At 39.8% G+C, this 17,074-nt stretch overlaps 1 protein-coding gene across 2 annotated transcripts in view; it reads right to left on the bottom strand.

The window, feature by feature from the left end:
• The window catches only part of OLFM1 (olfactomedin 1), a 78,162-nt gene that overhangs the window by 38,915 nt on the left and 22,173 nt on the right, over positions 1-17,074 (bottom strand). Inside the window, exons 1-3 of one of the 2 annotated variants that reach the window (XM_089684683.1) lie at positions 5,528-6,159; positions 3,013-3,162; positions 732-887 (exon numbers count right to left, since the gene is read on the bottom strand). In XM_089684683.1, the coding sequence (XP_089540809.1) occupies positions 732-887; positions 3,013-3,162; positions 5,528-5,677 (456 nt within the window). In that variant the 5' untranslated portion in view covers positions 5,678-6,159. Of the gene's footprint in view, positions 1-731; positions 888-3,012; positions 3,163-5,527; positions 6,160-17,074 lie in introns of those variants that run through there. The other variant, XM_089684684.1, reaches the window with a different exon arrangement.

The following is a 17,074-nucleotide window of genomic DNA, read 5'->3' on the forward strand; positions in this document are numbered from 1 at the left end:
AAGTAATAAATTCCTTACACATTCAATTCTTAACAGTAACTTATGCAAAGGAAAAGCAGCACAGTTTATGTAATGAGTAGGCAGGGTTTAATCGGTAGAAGAGGCGGAACATCACACAACATTTTCAAAAGCCTCTAAACCCTCATATTTTGGCTAAAAGGCCACATTTGCTTTCCTAATCACCTGCTTTACAATATGTTTCTGCGACAAAACAAGTGCTCTTACGGTTCATGATCTGTTACAGTTTTGAGGGGAAAAACACTGGCATTCATTTGAAAAGTTAAGAACGGGGCAGAGAGACCTTTATGTAGTTTTTATTTAGTGCAGCAAGGCTCATGTTATTGATTTACTCCTGAATTGCAGTTTGCCTATTGGTTATTTAGCTGATTGCATCTATTGGTTTAACATGACCTTTTACATTTTATTCTACTATTCTATAGTCCGTTTACTAGATGTTTATTCTAGTCACTGTCTGTTTCTGGTAGAATCTAAGAGAATAGCACAGCTCTAAATCATTGTCAAAGCATCACCAACTACAAATCAATTTACTAAATCATAATACACATTGAAAAGTACAGTAATTGGAGTGAAGGTAGGCGATCTGTGTGGCACAGGTTTCTGTATAACTAAGATGTCCTTTGTGGACTAGTACTAAAGAATATCTAGGATAGTTCTACAGGAGCCATGTAAACACAGTTCACCTAGCCCCACCTATGAGGAACAGTACTCACCTTGAACTGCCTGGCCTGGTGTTGCCTATGAGTCTCCTCCACTTGTTTAAATTTGGATTCCAAGCCTTTCATTTGATTTTCCATCCTCTCTACATATTGCAGGTCCCTTTGGGTCCGCCTGTCCAGAACTTCTATTGACTGGGACATATTTTGCACCTGAAATTAGAATGAAACAAAAACGGATGTACAGTGCAGCCAAGTTTAATATTCCATTTTTAAATTGAGTTTATCATGCAGTTTTCCATCTCCACATAAAACCTAGACAATACTTGCACTATATGTTCTTATGATATGCTATTTGCTTGTCTGGTCAAGCACTAAATATAGATCTGTTCCCAGTGTAACAATACAGCAACCCCAACCATCAGGGTAATATTTGTCAAGCCCTTACTTTCCTCCTTATGAAGTCCTATTTAGACCAGTAACTTGAAATTACAAATGTCTGACATAGGCTCAAAGCTGAAGGCCACATTGTTCTGATTACGGTATGGTCTAATCCACCACTACCCCAGATTTAGCTTTAAAATAACACTGTCATCCCTAAAATTCTTGTCACTACTCCATTATTTTGTAGTAGTTGCATTTTTTTGTTTTTGTCTGCCAATTTTATTTTGTTGCTTTTATTTTAACGTTAGTCGGGCAAGTGACTGCACAGCTTATGTGCTTTAAAGCCCAGCTGAACAGTTTAAATTAGCCAATTACATCTCTGGTGCGTCAAAACAAAAGATGTGCTAAGTTATATAGTTTTTCTTTACAAATCGGCCACAGCCTAAGCAGAAACAGCATGTTGCTCTCTTAAGAAAAGCAGTGATCTCTTTGCAGAGGTTAAACACCACATGCTGAGTCAGAGCCAAAGTTCTCCAATCAGCAGAGATCTCTAGTTTGCTTAATGGCAGAACTCTAAGTCAGTTTGACTCTGTAGGACTTCTGAAATAAGACCACTGCTTCCTCACAGAGACAGCAAGGATCCTTCTTAGCAGCATGCTGGCAGGTGAGTCCTTTCTACTACATCATGTGACTGATTTAGAAAGTAAATGCAATGAAAGCTAATAAACATTTTTTGTTTTGGTGGACATGGAACATATTTAGCTAATTTAAACTGGAGGTTCAATTAGGCTTTATGTTGATCTTCTTTGCTAAAGAATTGCTAAATACTATACTTGTATAGCTTCAGCCTCAAAACCATAGGAAAGCCAATAAAGTATACAGTATGAGGCATATAGATTTGTAGTTCTTCAATGGGTGTCTTATCTTCATCAAATTCCTTGGCAGAACATCCCACACAAGGCCTGGGCAGACTTTGCCTCCAGCCAATGTGCTGCTACAAGCCCCATCACATTTTGAAGCCAGCTGACAGTACATGCTGGATTTTGTAGTTCTTCACAGTTGGATATCATATTGTTATGATATTGTGTTATTAATGGCTAGCCTTAAGAAGCTCTATACCATTTCTGTACTAAGTAGGACTGCTTGTCTGCTTATTGACCTATAAAAGATTTACAGGTGACACCAATCTGTGACCTAAGTAAACTTGCATACCCAGCAGAAATCTAGATGTATGACATTGCCATGGGCTGTTATGCAGTTATTTTCCAAATGCCTACAGAGTATAGGAGAGAGGCCTTTACAGCCTACTGTATAATGGGCAAATCATGAGTCCAACCCCGACTTTTGAGGCTGACACAAATCTACAATACACATTTTGTAAATGCACACTATAGGCTTAGTGCATCTGGGTTGGGCACCCATATCTGTCAGATTTGGATCTTGTATTTAAAGGTCAACTGTAATTCCAGTTAAATAACGTGCAGCAGTATCTAGCAACACAATCTTTGTAAGGACTAATTTTGTCCCTGACGTGACTGAGCTCTATGATTTCAATAAAAGCTGCACTGTAGTTAAGGCAGGGGAGGAAGTTATGACAACCAAATGCTCCTGATGATCAATTTCCCAAGATAGCTAGAGAAAGCCCATTGAAACAGTTTCATTACATAATGATAGCAGAATCTGCAAAAATCTAGGAAAATGCTTCTTGGTTTTGGCAAAAGTTACATTAAACATTTATGGCTTACATACTTATATTGCATCTGAAGATAAACCTTCTTTAGATATTGAGGTTACCAGACCCCTTCTCACTATAAATTGACAGATAACAGACCCATATGTTGATTTTATTAGGTGTTTACTTAATCTGAAACATGAGCATAATAAAATCCCCTCCATGTATTTCTTCAACACCCCAGCAAGTAAGCAAAGAGGCCACATTTTATGTTCATCTCACCTTTTCTAAAAGCTGCCTGAGCTGCTTTGTCCTGGCATCCCGAGAGCACATCGTCTGCTGCGGTGCCACCACTGTACATATACATCGGCCCTCGCTGTCCTGGGCAGAGCTATACACCTGCCAACTTTCTTCTGGGTTGGTTGGCAAGACCTATAAAAGGAGGAAAGGACATAAATGTCTTACCAAACATGTGAACAGCCCAGGAATGTAAAGTACATCTCAGAAGACAGAAGGAAGTAAAGAATAAAGCAAATGTAAATAGAAGAACATGATGGCAAGGAAAGAAAAGACTTCCACATTGAATTTATGGCACTGAAATTGTCTGGTGAGTGGGGTTAGACTCTTCAGCCAACGTAAAAAATTTAAGCATGACAGACTTGCTTCAGAGTTCCTGAGTGTTGCAAGGATCAGCTTCAAAGTCAGTATCTCCTCTTTTCAATGCACAATGCCGTATCATGACTCAATTTCTTAAATGCAAAACAAAACATTTATTTTAAAGGCTGTTGGTTATATGTGGAAATGTGGCAAGTAAGGGTATATAGCCAAATGCGGGAATGTGGCTATTAATAAATTTCATACCTTTTTTTTATATATGAAAAGATTTAATATACCCCAAAGACATGCTTGTAGGCTAATTGGCTCCAGTCTAGATTGGCCCTAGCATGTGTATCTATAAATGTGAGTGAGGAACCTTAGATTGTAAGCTCCTTGAGGGCAGGGACTGATGTGATTGTACAATATATATGTAAATTGCGCTTTATAAGTACCTGTAATAAATAAAATAAAATATCAGCTTGGTACCCATATTTTACAAAAAGAAACATGGCGAGTTTTTGCATTATAGTTTCTACCACAGAATAAAGGCTTCTTGTTTTACTGCTTCCAAAGTCAAGCTGTGATCTTGTTACACAGCACTCACCCACATAGTCTGCTCATATTGTAATTACACAGAGGACACAGAAAAAAGAGAACTCTGCTACTTAATCTCACTGGCTGGAAGCCAAATTGTTGGCTGTCCTGGCATGCATCAAAACAGCAAGAGCATCGGAAATTGAACAGACTAAGGTGCTTTTTACACTTTCAAGATGTTACTTGGGCACAGTGTGGAGATGCTGCAGTTATTTCTGAACAGAGATGAGATTTCTGCTGGGCTTAGGTGAAGATGGCTGTGAAGGACACGTTGCTGATATAGGTATACCAGTGTGATCAGTGTATGATATCTGTAAGGCCTGCCAGCTTTGTGGAGAGTTGTGTGATTTGTGGCTCGCGAGTGCCGCTTACATGCTGGCAAAGTGATGCTGAACGAGACCTTAACTACTGCAATAATTGTTCATAGAGATGCATATAATTGAAGTACGCACATTCTGGAAGCCAGATTTATGTCCAATGCACAAAATAGGAGTGGCCCAAACACTGAGGATGACTTCAATTCTGGACATTAGAAGGATTTTAGGGGAAAATTCAGCTCTAAATTCTAGATATGACCTCAGTTCAAGAGGTGATCCCTACATCAAGGATATTCTCTATTCTACAGCTAAAACGTCTAGCAGTTATCAAGATTCCCAGCAAGGATTTTAAAAATGACAGACATTCTAGACATGACCTTGATTCTCTGAGTCATATGATAACCTTGATTCTAGATTTAGAAATACAGATTTCCTCTTTGAATGACCTGAATACTACCAATGACCTCAATTCTGAGGGAAATTTGAATTCTATATATAATTTTCATTGCAGGATGTGATCCAAATTTGGCAGATTAAACATGCTGAGGAGATCTAGGGGGCGAATTTATACATGATCAAAATTCAGAGATGACCCAAATCCTAGGGAAAACTGGGTGAGTTAGAAACAACATACATAGCAAACAGATCTATTTTTTTCCCATTTCTTTGTTCCTCACAGGGATACACACAGGGTTATAAAAATCCAAATTCTTTTATAATTTGATAATTTTAATAATTTTTTAATATTTGAATTTCAAACACTTAATAAACCCTTCTATATGACAAAGCAGTGTGCTATACGCACAGATGCCCAAAAGGATGAATGAGGAGAGACTGGGATTTTTAATTTTCAGATGCCTTCAACCCAGAATCTCTCCCCTTGTTCCCGTTGCCACTTGTCTCTCCGCTATGATGATGACTGTAGAAAGGCTTCTAATGTCTTTCCTGTGGCTGAAGAACCATTTACCAAGGATCCTGCCAGCCTTGCATCCACAGAGGGTGGTAAGCAGTGACCGCATTCCTGATCCCAGTACACTGGGAAGAGAGAGCCAACTTCTCCAGTAATTGCCACAAAGATATTATCTATATAGCCTCCCTTTCATTGTTTTGTAACAACAGATTAATCTACTGTTTAACCATTCATTTTAACTTGCTAAGTGTTAGAGGCTGCCCAATGTGCTGATATCTTTCACTCATGGGTTAACATAATCTCACATACCCACCCTCCCCCAAACATTCTGGCATAAAAAGCCCACTGGTGCCGGGCATTTCATTCTCTCCTAACTCACCCCAATGCTTCTGTCCAAGGTTCCTGGATTGGCCGCTGTTAGTTTGGTGGTGTTTAAGCCGACCAACGATGGTAGGGTCTGCGACATCCAGTTGGTAATCATCGCCATGGTGCTCAGGACAACCCCAATCTTGAGTAAAGGCACAGACATCTCTGCTCCGGTCTCCTTCGCCAACAAACCTTCATTCTGTAGCAGCCGGGGAAGTTGACTTTGACTTCAGAGAGCATGCAGGCATTATTGGAGCCTCCCAATCCTCCAGCACGGCAAGTCGCCTCCGAGACATCTTTGCCTGCGGATCAAGCTCTGCCTCGATGTAACTCACACAAAATAAATTCTTGCAGGATAAGGAAGAAAAATGTGAGAAAACCAGTGAGTGTGAGATAAGTAGAATTTTTCTCTCTCTCTGGTGCTGAGCTTTGGCCAGAATCCTTTTTTACGAAATGCTGGTCCTCCTCCGGAAGAGAGAGGTTATTTTAAGAGCGTATCCCTGCTGCTGCTGCTGGCTGCCAGTCTCCAGATCCCTACCAAGCTGTGCAATTGACATGCAACTAACTGATCAGAGGAAGGCTGGGGATGGATTAGTGCTGGGAGGAGGGGCTGCAGGTTTGGTGTAAGAAAACGCAAGCTGATGTCACGTTTAGATTTTTTTTTTCCACTCTCATCCCTGTCCCCCCTCCCTGATCCAGCCCCCCTACTTGTTATCTAGCCTGTGTAAGACAAGAGCATTTTAGGAAAGAGGTACATCCAGGTGAAAATGCTGCCTAGTGCAAAAATCACACTCATTAAAGGCACCCAGCACTTTAGAAATTACATTACATTTTACAGCTACCTCCTGCTCAGATTTCACCTAAATCCTGAGAGGAGATCCCTCTTCCTTCCCCCACCACTGCCACTGTATATCCTTTGCTTACAATGCTATTGCAGAATAATGAGGTGACTTATTAAGAAATTATAGTCCACAACTCGCTGCAATTTCAACACATGATCGTGCTGCTCAATATATTTACCACTGCTTTTTTTTTTTTTTTTTTTTTTTTTTTTTTTTTTTTTTAATACAATAGCAGTTTAATTTACAAGCTTTCACAGTTGGCAAATAAATAGACAGCAGGTGCTGAGATCAGTGGGTAAATATAGAAATCGTATATTGCATGCTGGGACATGCTCTATAGATTATCTTGTTCATATAGGATCTTATTTATGTACATCACTCCCCTCCCTCTCTAAATCCCCCACCACACACAAACACACACACCATCCTTATCCCTCCCTCTCCTTTTGTTTTTTTCTCCCTCCCTTCTCTCCATCCTTCACCCCTGTGTCGCTTCCCCTCTACATCTCCTCCCTCCTTCCTTTTCTTTCTACGTCTCTCTCTCATTCTACTCTTCCTTTTTCTCTTTCTCTTCTGTCCCTTCCTCCCCTCTCACCTTTTTTCTTTCTCTCATCTTCTACTTTCTCACCCTTTTACGCTTTTTTTTTTTTTTTACTCTTTCACTCCTTTTTCTCTGTCATTCACTTTTTTTTTCTTTCTTTTGCTTGCTCGTTTTTCTCTCCTATTTTCTTTCTCTTCCCCTTTTTTTTCTTCCCCTTCCTTCTCGTCCCTTCTTTTTCCTCTCTCTCTCCCCCCCCCTTCTCCTTGTTCTTTCCTCTCCCTACCCTTATTCCCTCTCTTCTCTACCTTTTTTAAAATGTGCTCTTAATATTTTTCATATATTTAAACATATACATCTTTTAACTGGATTCATATATATCAAATAAATGCCTGTATTTGTAATTTTCTCCACCAAGTAAACAACAAACCTTTTTCCCTATGATTGATAACCCATGAAGAACAGAGTTGGGCGGCTTTTATCTGCCATTCAGCAGCCAGAAAATGGCTCACTTAGTGGTTTCAGTGGTGATAGAGTTAAACGCTGACAGTGATCGATGTAAAGTGCAGCCAGTAAGTGGCCCTGGGGGAACACATGAGGAATCAGTGAGGATGCTGCACTTCCTGGCAAAATGGGCCATCACAGGGCAGGTATGAGCACCATTAACATAATGTATGTAAATGATTCTGCCTTGTGAAATTGCTGACACAGGTAAGAGCCCCTTTGGCACAAGCAGAGCGAGTTGCCAATGATTAGAAAATTGACTATGATACATTATGTAATTGATAAGGTCTTGTTTAGTTCTTCTCTTTATTTTCTAAATTAATGAACACAATCTTGCCAGTATACAACAGGAATGCAAGTGTGGTGCGGTGGCGCCATCTGCTGAACTTTTCTCTAACTGCACTTTTATTATTAGTTCAAGAGGTCAGTTCTCTCCACTGCACCAATTAAAAGATGCATATCATGCCTTTAATTAAAGGGTGCAGGATGTTAGAGATTATACACATTTAGATCCCAGGCTACTTCCATTTCTGTGGCATTATTTTAATACTCTTAGGGCCAATTACAGTTATTTCCAGATACACGGGCAACAGGCCAATTATAGCTATATCAGGAGACATGGGGAGTATGAAGCCACAGTAAAGTGTCATTCAATCTGACTGCATGTTTTCCCTTCCTTGGTACTTATCAGAACATAGCACAAGCCATTAGGGAAGACATTCAAGAGAATTACTTTTTGCTGCAATGACTAGCAAAGCAAATCTTTTTTTCTTTCATGGACATTCAATGGCACATAGCAGACTGGTCTACTGATTCTGCTTCACTACAATTCTCAGCATGCCTTTTGTCATTTTCGCATAAGATAATCCTATTGCTCTAAGGAGGCAGAAATAAAGGAAGCAGCCTCCGTGCCGTAAAGAAGCTAGTCTTTTATAGCAGCCTAAATCCCACCAATGCTCCTAGCTCCTTAACCCTTTCCTGCCAATTCTGCCTGTAGTACAGTCTCTCCTTTCCAGCCTAAACTGTTCCATTATATCCATGCTGAGTGAATCCAGTTCAGAGGGGCAAAGGACACAAGATGGTGTTCTACTGAGAAAATCACAGTATTTTAAAAGAAGTATGGCCAAAGTTGTGTTTATTTTTTACGTACTTCCCATGTGTAAGTGCATTCCTGTGACCCAGAATCAGCTAACAATGGGCTAAAGCCCTCTGGCTGATGTCACAAAGCCATTTGAGACTCTGAAGGATCCTAACAATAATGTGAGGATGCACTCAGATGTCTTCTAGGCAGTTGGCTCAGCCTCTCAGCGCACCCCTGAGAGTCTGAGCCAGCCGCTTCCGCTCGGCGCTCCAATGAGCAATGGAGGGGCAGAGCACAGAGCTGTGACTGTCAGTCACTGCTCTCTCCTCAGAGTGGACCTAGGGCTCTAAGGCCAAGAACTGAGTGATCATGTGATTGCTCAGTTCTTGGGCATAGAGCCAGCGGGGGGACAGCTTGCAGCACTGGACCAATGCTCTAGCAGATGTAGGTAGGAATGTATGTTTCTATTTTTTTCTATTTACGCACTTTTCTTTTAAATCACTCATCTAAGTGCAACCTTTTGTAGAGCCTAAAGGGAACTTTTATAAATATGCCAGAACATTTTCAATTTGGGGCTCATCTTACAAGTCTGTTACATTGCAAGGCTACAGTGATGTATTATTTTACTAATTCTACATTGTTACATATTTACATTTATCATAAGTGAGCAATTGACATGGATATTTTGCAGTCATGTTGTTCAATCCTACAATTTCCTGTCATTGGCTGTTTTCAATTGCTTGTATCTACATCAGCAGATACTGTTATTAGGTTTGCAGTGTATTCAATGATCCCTTGCATTGTAAATATTTCTCCAAAAAGTTTATTTGCACTGAATGAGCTTACAATCAGCATAAATATTGTCTCATTATCCAGTGTATCCTATTTATTCTGTTCATCAGAGATTGTTCACCTCTTAGATCTATGAAATCTTCTAAAAACTAGGATCTATTATAAAATAGAAAAGTATGTCAGCGCACTATAATAGGGGGGAAAAGAACAGCAGTTGTGCACGACAGGTAACCAAAATAAACCTCAAACAGTAAAAATATGGTGCAGCGCTAAAATCATTAATAAAATGAATAAAAGTCCATAAACTAATAAACTTATAAAAACATATATAAGCATGTATCATAGTTCAAAAGGTGACTTTCAATGCTCCTAAAGTGCCAGTATATTCTTGATGGATCGTTGCTAGTGCAATAATTGTGGTAGAATTGCGCACTCACCGGATGCACAATATAAATGCGCATATAAGTATTAATCCAGATGTCATCAAGATATCATCAGAGTAGGGTAGATATGCAGTAGCTTCCCCCTGGAGGATGGGATGGTGCATCAAATGAATCCTGGGGCTTTAAATGGAGATCCAAAAGACAGCCAGAGTTCCCCTTAAGGGCTGGATAGGTGCTGCTCTTAGCTTGTGCAGGAGGCTCACTCTGGTTACTGGGAATGGATCTGGTGTGGGGCTTCTGAAATTCAATACTCCCTCAGGGAGTTCAAAAACAGAGATATATGCCCATAGTGTAGTGTTTTTTTTATATAAAACGATGCATCAAAATGTAGTAGCAATAAGATCAAAATTGCCAGGACTAACCGTCCACATATAAAGATGGCCGCCGGAGCTCCATGATGCTCCGGTGGCGTGACGTCACAGCGTAATTGGCTCCTCCAATTACGCCGTGACGTCACGCCACCAGAGCATCGTGGAGCTCCGGCGGCCATCTTTATATGTGGACGGTTAGTCCTGGCAATTTTGATCTTAACGCTACTACCTTTTTGATGCATCGTTTTATCCCCTAATAAATATTTATGCTATAAATACTACACTATGGGCATATCTCTGTTTTTTGAACTCCCTGAGGGAGTATTGAATTTCAGAAGCCCCACACCAGATCCATTCCCAGTAACCAGAGAGGGAGCCTCCTGCACAAGCTAAGAGCAGCACCTATCCAGCCCTTAAGGGGAACTCTGGCTGTCTTTTGGATCTCCATTTAAAGCCCCAAGATCCATTTTGATGCACCATCCCATCCTCAGAGGGAAGCTACTACACTGTTTACCCTTCTCTGATATCTTGATGACATTTGGATTAATACTTATATGCGCATTTATATTGCGCGTCCGGTGAGTGCGCAATTCTACCACAATTATTGCACAAGCACCGATCCATCAAGAATATACTGGCACTTTAGGAGCACTGAAAGTCACCTTTTGAACTATGATACATGCTTATATATGTTTTTATACGTTTATTCGTTTATGGACTTTTAATAATTTTATTAATGATTTTAGCGCTGCACCATATTTTCACTATAGGATCTATTATAAGGGGGTAGATTTCAGTTTGAATGCTCATTTTGTCTAAGAAAGATTGAGGAAATCTAGTCTGTGAATATGGCCTTTTTTTTCGCTGACCATGTTCTTAACAATTATCAATTTGATTAAGAAAAATAGTTAGCTCTTGGATATTAAAATAAGTGCTTCAATTGCTTAACAGTCACTGTGATAGAAAAACGATTGGCCCTGGAGGTAAATCCATCAAATCTGTAACTCATTCTTGTATCAAAAAAGCAAAAAAGGTGTTCTTTTTTTTTTTTTTTACCATCAAATCTGCTTAAAAATCGATGTTTCCTGTTTTGTGCCTGGCCAGGATACCATCAGGAGCCAGCTGAAATTTAATCTTTATAAACTCTGTGGCCAGTTTAAGATTATAGAACGATTTTTAAAAATATACTTTTTTTCTGTATCTAAAAGCATACTCGTTAAATTTTCTTCCATCATCGCACATAGCGAGAAAATCTTTTTTGGTAAAAAAAGCAAATTAATGGAAGGATTTTCATATAAAAAAAATTCATCCTAAGTTGACCAAGCATTGTCAAAAGGCCTATTTTCACTTGTGTTGCATGCTTTCATGAATTAAGGCAGGCTGCATTAAAACAACTCATTCATTTATGCTCTGCCATTTATGGATGGCAATATGCAGTGTGCTTCGTACCACATGTCAATACTTGCAGTAAAACATGCATTTTACTGTGTTACACAAGTGTGATGCCAGCCTAATGCATAGTCTTACAGTCTGTACAATATTTTTCAACCAGGGTGCCCTCAGGTTTCTTGCCAAATTGCCTTGGGATGCCCTGGCAAAATGCGTAAAGATTGCCCACAAAGTGTACACAAACCAGGAGGTGGAAGAAGCTTGCTTTTAATTTAGACAAAGCCACAGGATTTCATTGTGCACCATTACAACCTTCCAGCCGCTGGCGCCCTAACAACCAATGATGTCATGGATTGATATAGAGGACGTTGGGCTGCCTGCATAGTATCCTTGTTTGCCCCTCTGTCACCATTGGGCTTACATTAGCTGAAGAGAAACACTAGAATACTAGTCAGTACCAGTGTGCAAATGTGTATCTGCTTTGGAAGAATAAATACGTTGGGTGTCCTATATGTGTGGATGTTGCTCCATTAAGTAAAACTATTGGCTTTTTTTTTTTTTTTTTTTACATTTTAGAATGGGGTGCCTTGAAAGCGTACAGAATTTTAAAAAGTGTCTTGGCTGATAAAGAGATTGAGAAACACTGCTCTAAACAATCAATTTGATTTAAATCTAAGCACATAGGTCTTTGTGCTGTATACTTGCTTACTTTTTGGTAAAAAATACATTTTAAAATTGGATTGTAATTAGTGTGGCCATCCTTTTTTATTTCATGTAAAAATAAGACCTTGTTAAATCAGATTGTAATGATGTGGCCAGTTTGATTTTTATAAGGCTGATTCGTCTGCTTATGATTTCCATGCAACAGATTTAATTTTGGCTGTCACATCATGGTCTCTGTTACCACTGCAGCTTGATTTACTAAGAAGTGACTGCCAGGGTCACACAGCTACAAATGTGAAAGAGCAGCAAACTACTTTTTTTGTTTTGCCTTTCCCAGTACAAGTGAAATAAAATAAAAATGGCCAAATGACAGAATTACATGTCCAAAGGATAGAAAAGCACAGAGTAAATGCCTTTTTAAGGCCTTGTGTCCATGGGTATTAGACTTTGAAGTGTGTTTTTCAGAGATTTGAGTTTTAGTTGATCACGGAGTTGCTGTTGCATTCACATTGACTTGTATAGAGAAGAAAAGCAGCTCAAATGTTCAAAAATTGTATTATGGTGATTAGTTGTGCACAACCCACTCAAAAAGCCATGCTTCCTGGATTATTTATGTGCATGTGATATAAGAACAATGTGTATTTCTGCATTGCCCCTGTGATCACAGAACAGATATCATACACAAACTATAATTATCATTCAGGATTTATACAGTACCAGCAGTTTGTGCAGAGCTTTACAAAATAAACAGTTACAATACAATTCAAGAGAAGTGGGTTATGGCCCTGCTCATAAGAGCTTACAATCTAAATGATCAGATTTGTTTTATATTATATAAATCCATAATATGTAGCTTCTGATTGGCTGTCTGGGCATGCCACAGTTTCCTCATCACTCCAAGCAAAGCTTTGTCTCTCTGTCCATATAGATACCATGATGCATGTAGAATTCCTGACACAGAATTCCTATTAGTTACATCCCCTTCTCTTATCCGCAGTGACTACAGCCATGTGTGTTTATGTTGCAGATTGAGGTCTTCACATCCTGAAGAGCTTTGGATAAGGATTCAGTTCCGTTAATGTGAACACTCTGTACATGACCATATGTGTAGTTCTGATGAACAAAATGCAGCTTGCAGGACTGCCAACCCAAAATATGTTATTTGAAGACTTGACTGAAAAATCACTGAAGGTTTAGAACGCATGTAAGTTCTTAGCTCCTGCTATTTTGGAAACCACACACACATTTTCCTGTTTATATTTAGATGTGATAGAAACACTACATACTATAATCAATGACAGACATTTACTTTTCTGCATTTTATCGGCTTTCTGTGAATCTCTGGGCAGTCATCAGCCCTTCTCCACTGCTATTGATTTGCACTGGGTTCAGGAACATCGAAGGCTATCTTGTATAGTTTATAAAATGAAGTCACACCCAATGAAGAGACCCGACTATACTAAGCTTGCATGAAAAATATTATTCAATAAGTCAATGAAAGATATTGCTGATACAGTATATTCACTTTCCTGCTACTATCTGAAATGTTCTATAAAAAAATACAATGAATTCAGTCTGGAGCCCTCCTTTACATGCACAGCGCAGTGTCGCGCCTGCCACGTCCTGTCCTCCCTATTTATCCTGCAGAGGGCAGCACAGTAAAGCCAATGTGATATTTGTGATGAGACGCTGACAGTTCAGTACTAGCTGATATTTTGCTGCTTCTCTCATGTTGCCATCATGTCAACGGCAGCCTACTCGCACAATCAGAACCTAAATGCCTCGCCACACACACATCTATCTTTGTTTAATGCTAGGTTCGCACTTGTGCAGTTTCCAGTGCGTTTCCACGTCTGCAAAAATGCACTACAGTCCATTTAACATGATTTCTCATGATTCATGTTCACATCTGTGCATTTTTAGCCTCTGTGCATTTAGCCAATGCATTTTTTGGAAAGGGTCAGGGACTTTTTTCCGCAGCAGTTTGTGTTTTTGATTCAATAGAAATCAATGGAACTGTATCAAACGCAGGAATTGCATTTTATGATGTGTTTTTGCTGCATTTTTCACCTGCATGACAAACGCCTCCCCGTAACAACAAACTTCCCAAAAAAATGCAAAACGCATCAAAAACATATGAAAAACAAGTGTGGAAAAACGCATCAATCACAACACACATAGCAGTGAACTTGGCATAAAAGGAACCTGTAATGAGTAAAGGCTGCCATTGCTGCACTCCTCCAGAAGTCGCCTGGTCATCCCTGATTGCCCCAATTTCTGAGTCGCTGACCCACAGTAAACATGCTGCTAGTGAAGTTGAATAGGTTTAGATGAAGCTAGTGGTGATGCAGAGACACTCCAGAACCAGAATGCAGGCCATGAATTGTGAATGTTTTCTAGTCTGTATAACATTCCCTATAGTTTAAAATCTATTAAATCTTGTTTCAGTCTGGTGTTTCCACATGCACAAGCTGAAAGCTCACTTTACAATAACAGAGGGAGTATATTTTGTGGAAGCTGTGGGTGGGAGGTGGAGGCATTTAGATGGGGTTAGAGGAGGAAAACCAAAGAGGAGGTGAGGCAGTGGCACAGAGTTGGCATCCTTCTTGTGCCTTGTTGTTAATAGCACTGCTGGGTTTGGGACATTAGAGAAATAAAGGTGGTAGTTAACAAACCTTCTATGGCATGTAAAAAGGGTCCTTTTTGTATGCTTTGTGTTTCTGTGTATAGTTGTGTGGCTGGCATTGGCCTTTAAAATTATAGCATGCTGCCCAGATATAAGATGTGATCAGTTCCTCAGTGGCCTTGTTTCCCAATTCCAGCTGTCATGTGACAGGTTATTCCTTCTGGAGTGACTGATTTCTTGCATGTCATAGTAAGGCCCTGTACATATATCGCACAGGTCCCTGCTAGCGATTTGAAAAGCGTGACTCACACGTTTTCTGCAAGTCATGCATGGGACAGCCTATTCACTTAAATAGGCTGCCCTATGCGCATTAGTCGCACCAAAGAAGCTTATGGACCAAATTTTGGCCTTGAGTTAGTTGTGATTTTACACATACAATTCTTGAGTGACAATTGCATCAAAATTGTGCCACGTTTGGGGGGGCCACTCAGAATGAATGGCACCGACAAGTGTGTTTTGTAGCAATTTTGAATGACCTGAAAATTTTGCCAACAATTCTCAGTGTTAACAGGGCCTTAAAGAAGGACTTCTTCTAAAATCAGGAGGTGTTACCACAGGTGTTCATATAGCACTTGACAATTTTGTTCCGCACATTATGTACTGTACATTCACATCAGTACCTGTTCTCAAGGAGCTTACAATCTAAGGTTTCTATTTCACATGCATACACAAACATATTGGAACCAATTTACAGGAGCCAATTAATCTCCAGCATGTCTTTGAAGTCTGGGAGGAAACTGGAGTACCCTGAGGAAACCCATGCATGCACAAGGAGAACATGCAAACTCCATGCAGATAGTGTCCTGGTTGGGATTCAATCCAAGGACCCATGTGCTTCAAGGCAGTAGTGCTAATTGCTAAGTTACTGTGATTAAAAAGAGATGCTGCCAAAATCATTAAATACTATTTATCACATTCATAAACTTTTTTTCCCAGACAGAAGCTAATGTATTATGTTTTGTATTATATAAACCTAGTACCAGACACCCTCATGTACTATGTATCTGTGCTCTTCCCTTCACATGTCTTTAGACATTTGCACACCAGAAACCTTTGTTTCATTCTGGATGCATTTGTTAGATTGATAATTTTTGTCTTCGTTGTGTCGGTCTGTTTCATTTTAGGGATTTGTTCATTTCTTTGGAAGGATCCATACCAGGCCACATGCCTTCAACATAAAAGGTGGTTATGGGGGTCTGCAGGCGTGGGGCTTATTGGAGTGACCAGGTGACCCTGCTCCCAAGTTTACCTGTCATGCAGCGAGTACCGTGTCCCGTGGAGAAAGTCGCCAAATGACGGGTAGATATAGGTGCGGGGTCACTGGGTTTACCTGTCATTCGACATGTGTCCCTGGATGGGACACATAGTGTTCTGCGGGCACCAGGTTTTTGTGGGGGATGGGGGTTTTCATGCGGTTCAGCCTTCATCATGATTGATGTTGGATCAACTTTGGGAGATGTTTTTTTTCTTAGCCACTTGCCCTCCAGAGGATTTATCCCCCCTTCCTTTTGCGATACGGCACTACGTTACTTAAACTGACAATTGCATGGTCATGCAAAGCTGTACATAAATGAAGTTTGTCATTTTTTTCCCCCCAAATAAGCTTTCTTTCAGTAGTATTTGATCACCTCTGTTTTTTTGTTTTTTTTTTTATTTTTTTTTTACACTATGAACAAAAAGACTGCCAATTTTGAAGAAAAAAACTATTTTACTTTTTGCTGTAAAATATATCCAAAAAAATAAACCTAGTTTCTCCATAAATTTAGGACAAAATGTATTCTGCTATATGTCTTTGCTAAAAAAAAAACCCCAATAATTGTATGTTAATTGGTTTACGTGAAAGTTTTATAGCATATGTATATATGTGTGTGTATATATATTGTATGTATGTGTGTGTTTACACACAGATCTCTCCCCTCAGCCCTGGTGATGTTTACCGAGTGATTTATATTGTAAAGCGCTGAGCAAACTGTTGGTGCTATATAAATCCTGTATGTAATAATTGAAATCCTCAGCAACCAATAGCAGCGCGGGTAGGGCCCCCTACCCAGCAATGCTAATTACGTGTATATATGCACAGCCGTGCTGCCCTGTAGCAGTACTTCTGCTATAGGGTGGAAGGCATGTGGTTAATAAAGGACTTGTGAAAAACTGTTTTTTTTACTTTTGAAATTTTTTGGGGAATGAGTGGGGTATTGTGCCGAATATTCATTTACATGGGGGAGGATCTGGGGTCCCCCTTGTTAAAAGGGGCTTCCAGATTCTGATAAGCCCCCCCATTTTCCAGAGACCCCCACAACCATTGCCCAGG

Source organism: Staurois parvus, unplaced genomic scaffold (genome assembly GCF_062004578.1).
Source record: "Staurois parvus isolate SC_StPar_1 unplaced genomic scaffold, SC_StPar_1.0 ptg000352l, whole genome shotgun sequence".
Taxonomy (NCBI): domain Eukaryota; kingdom Metazoa; phylum Chordata; class Amphibia; order Anura; family Ranidae; genus Staurois; species Staurois parvus.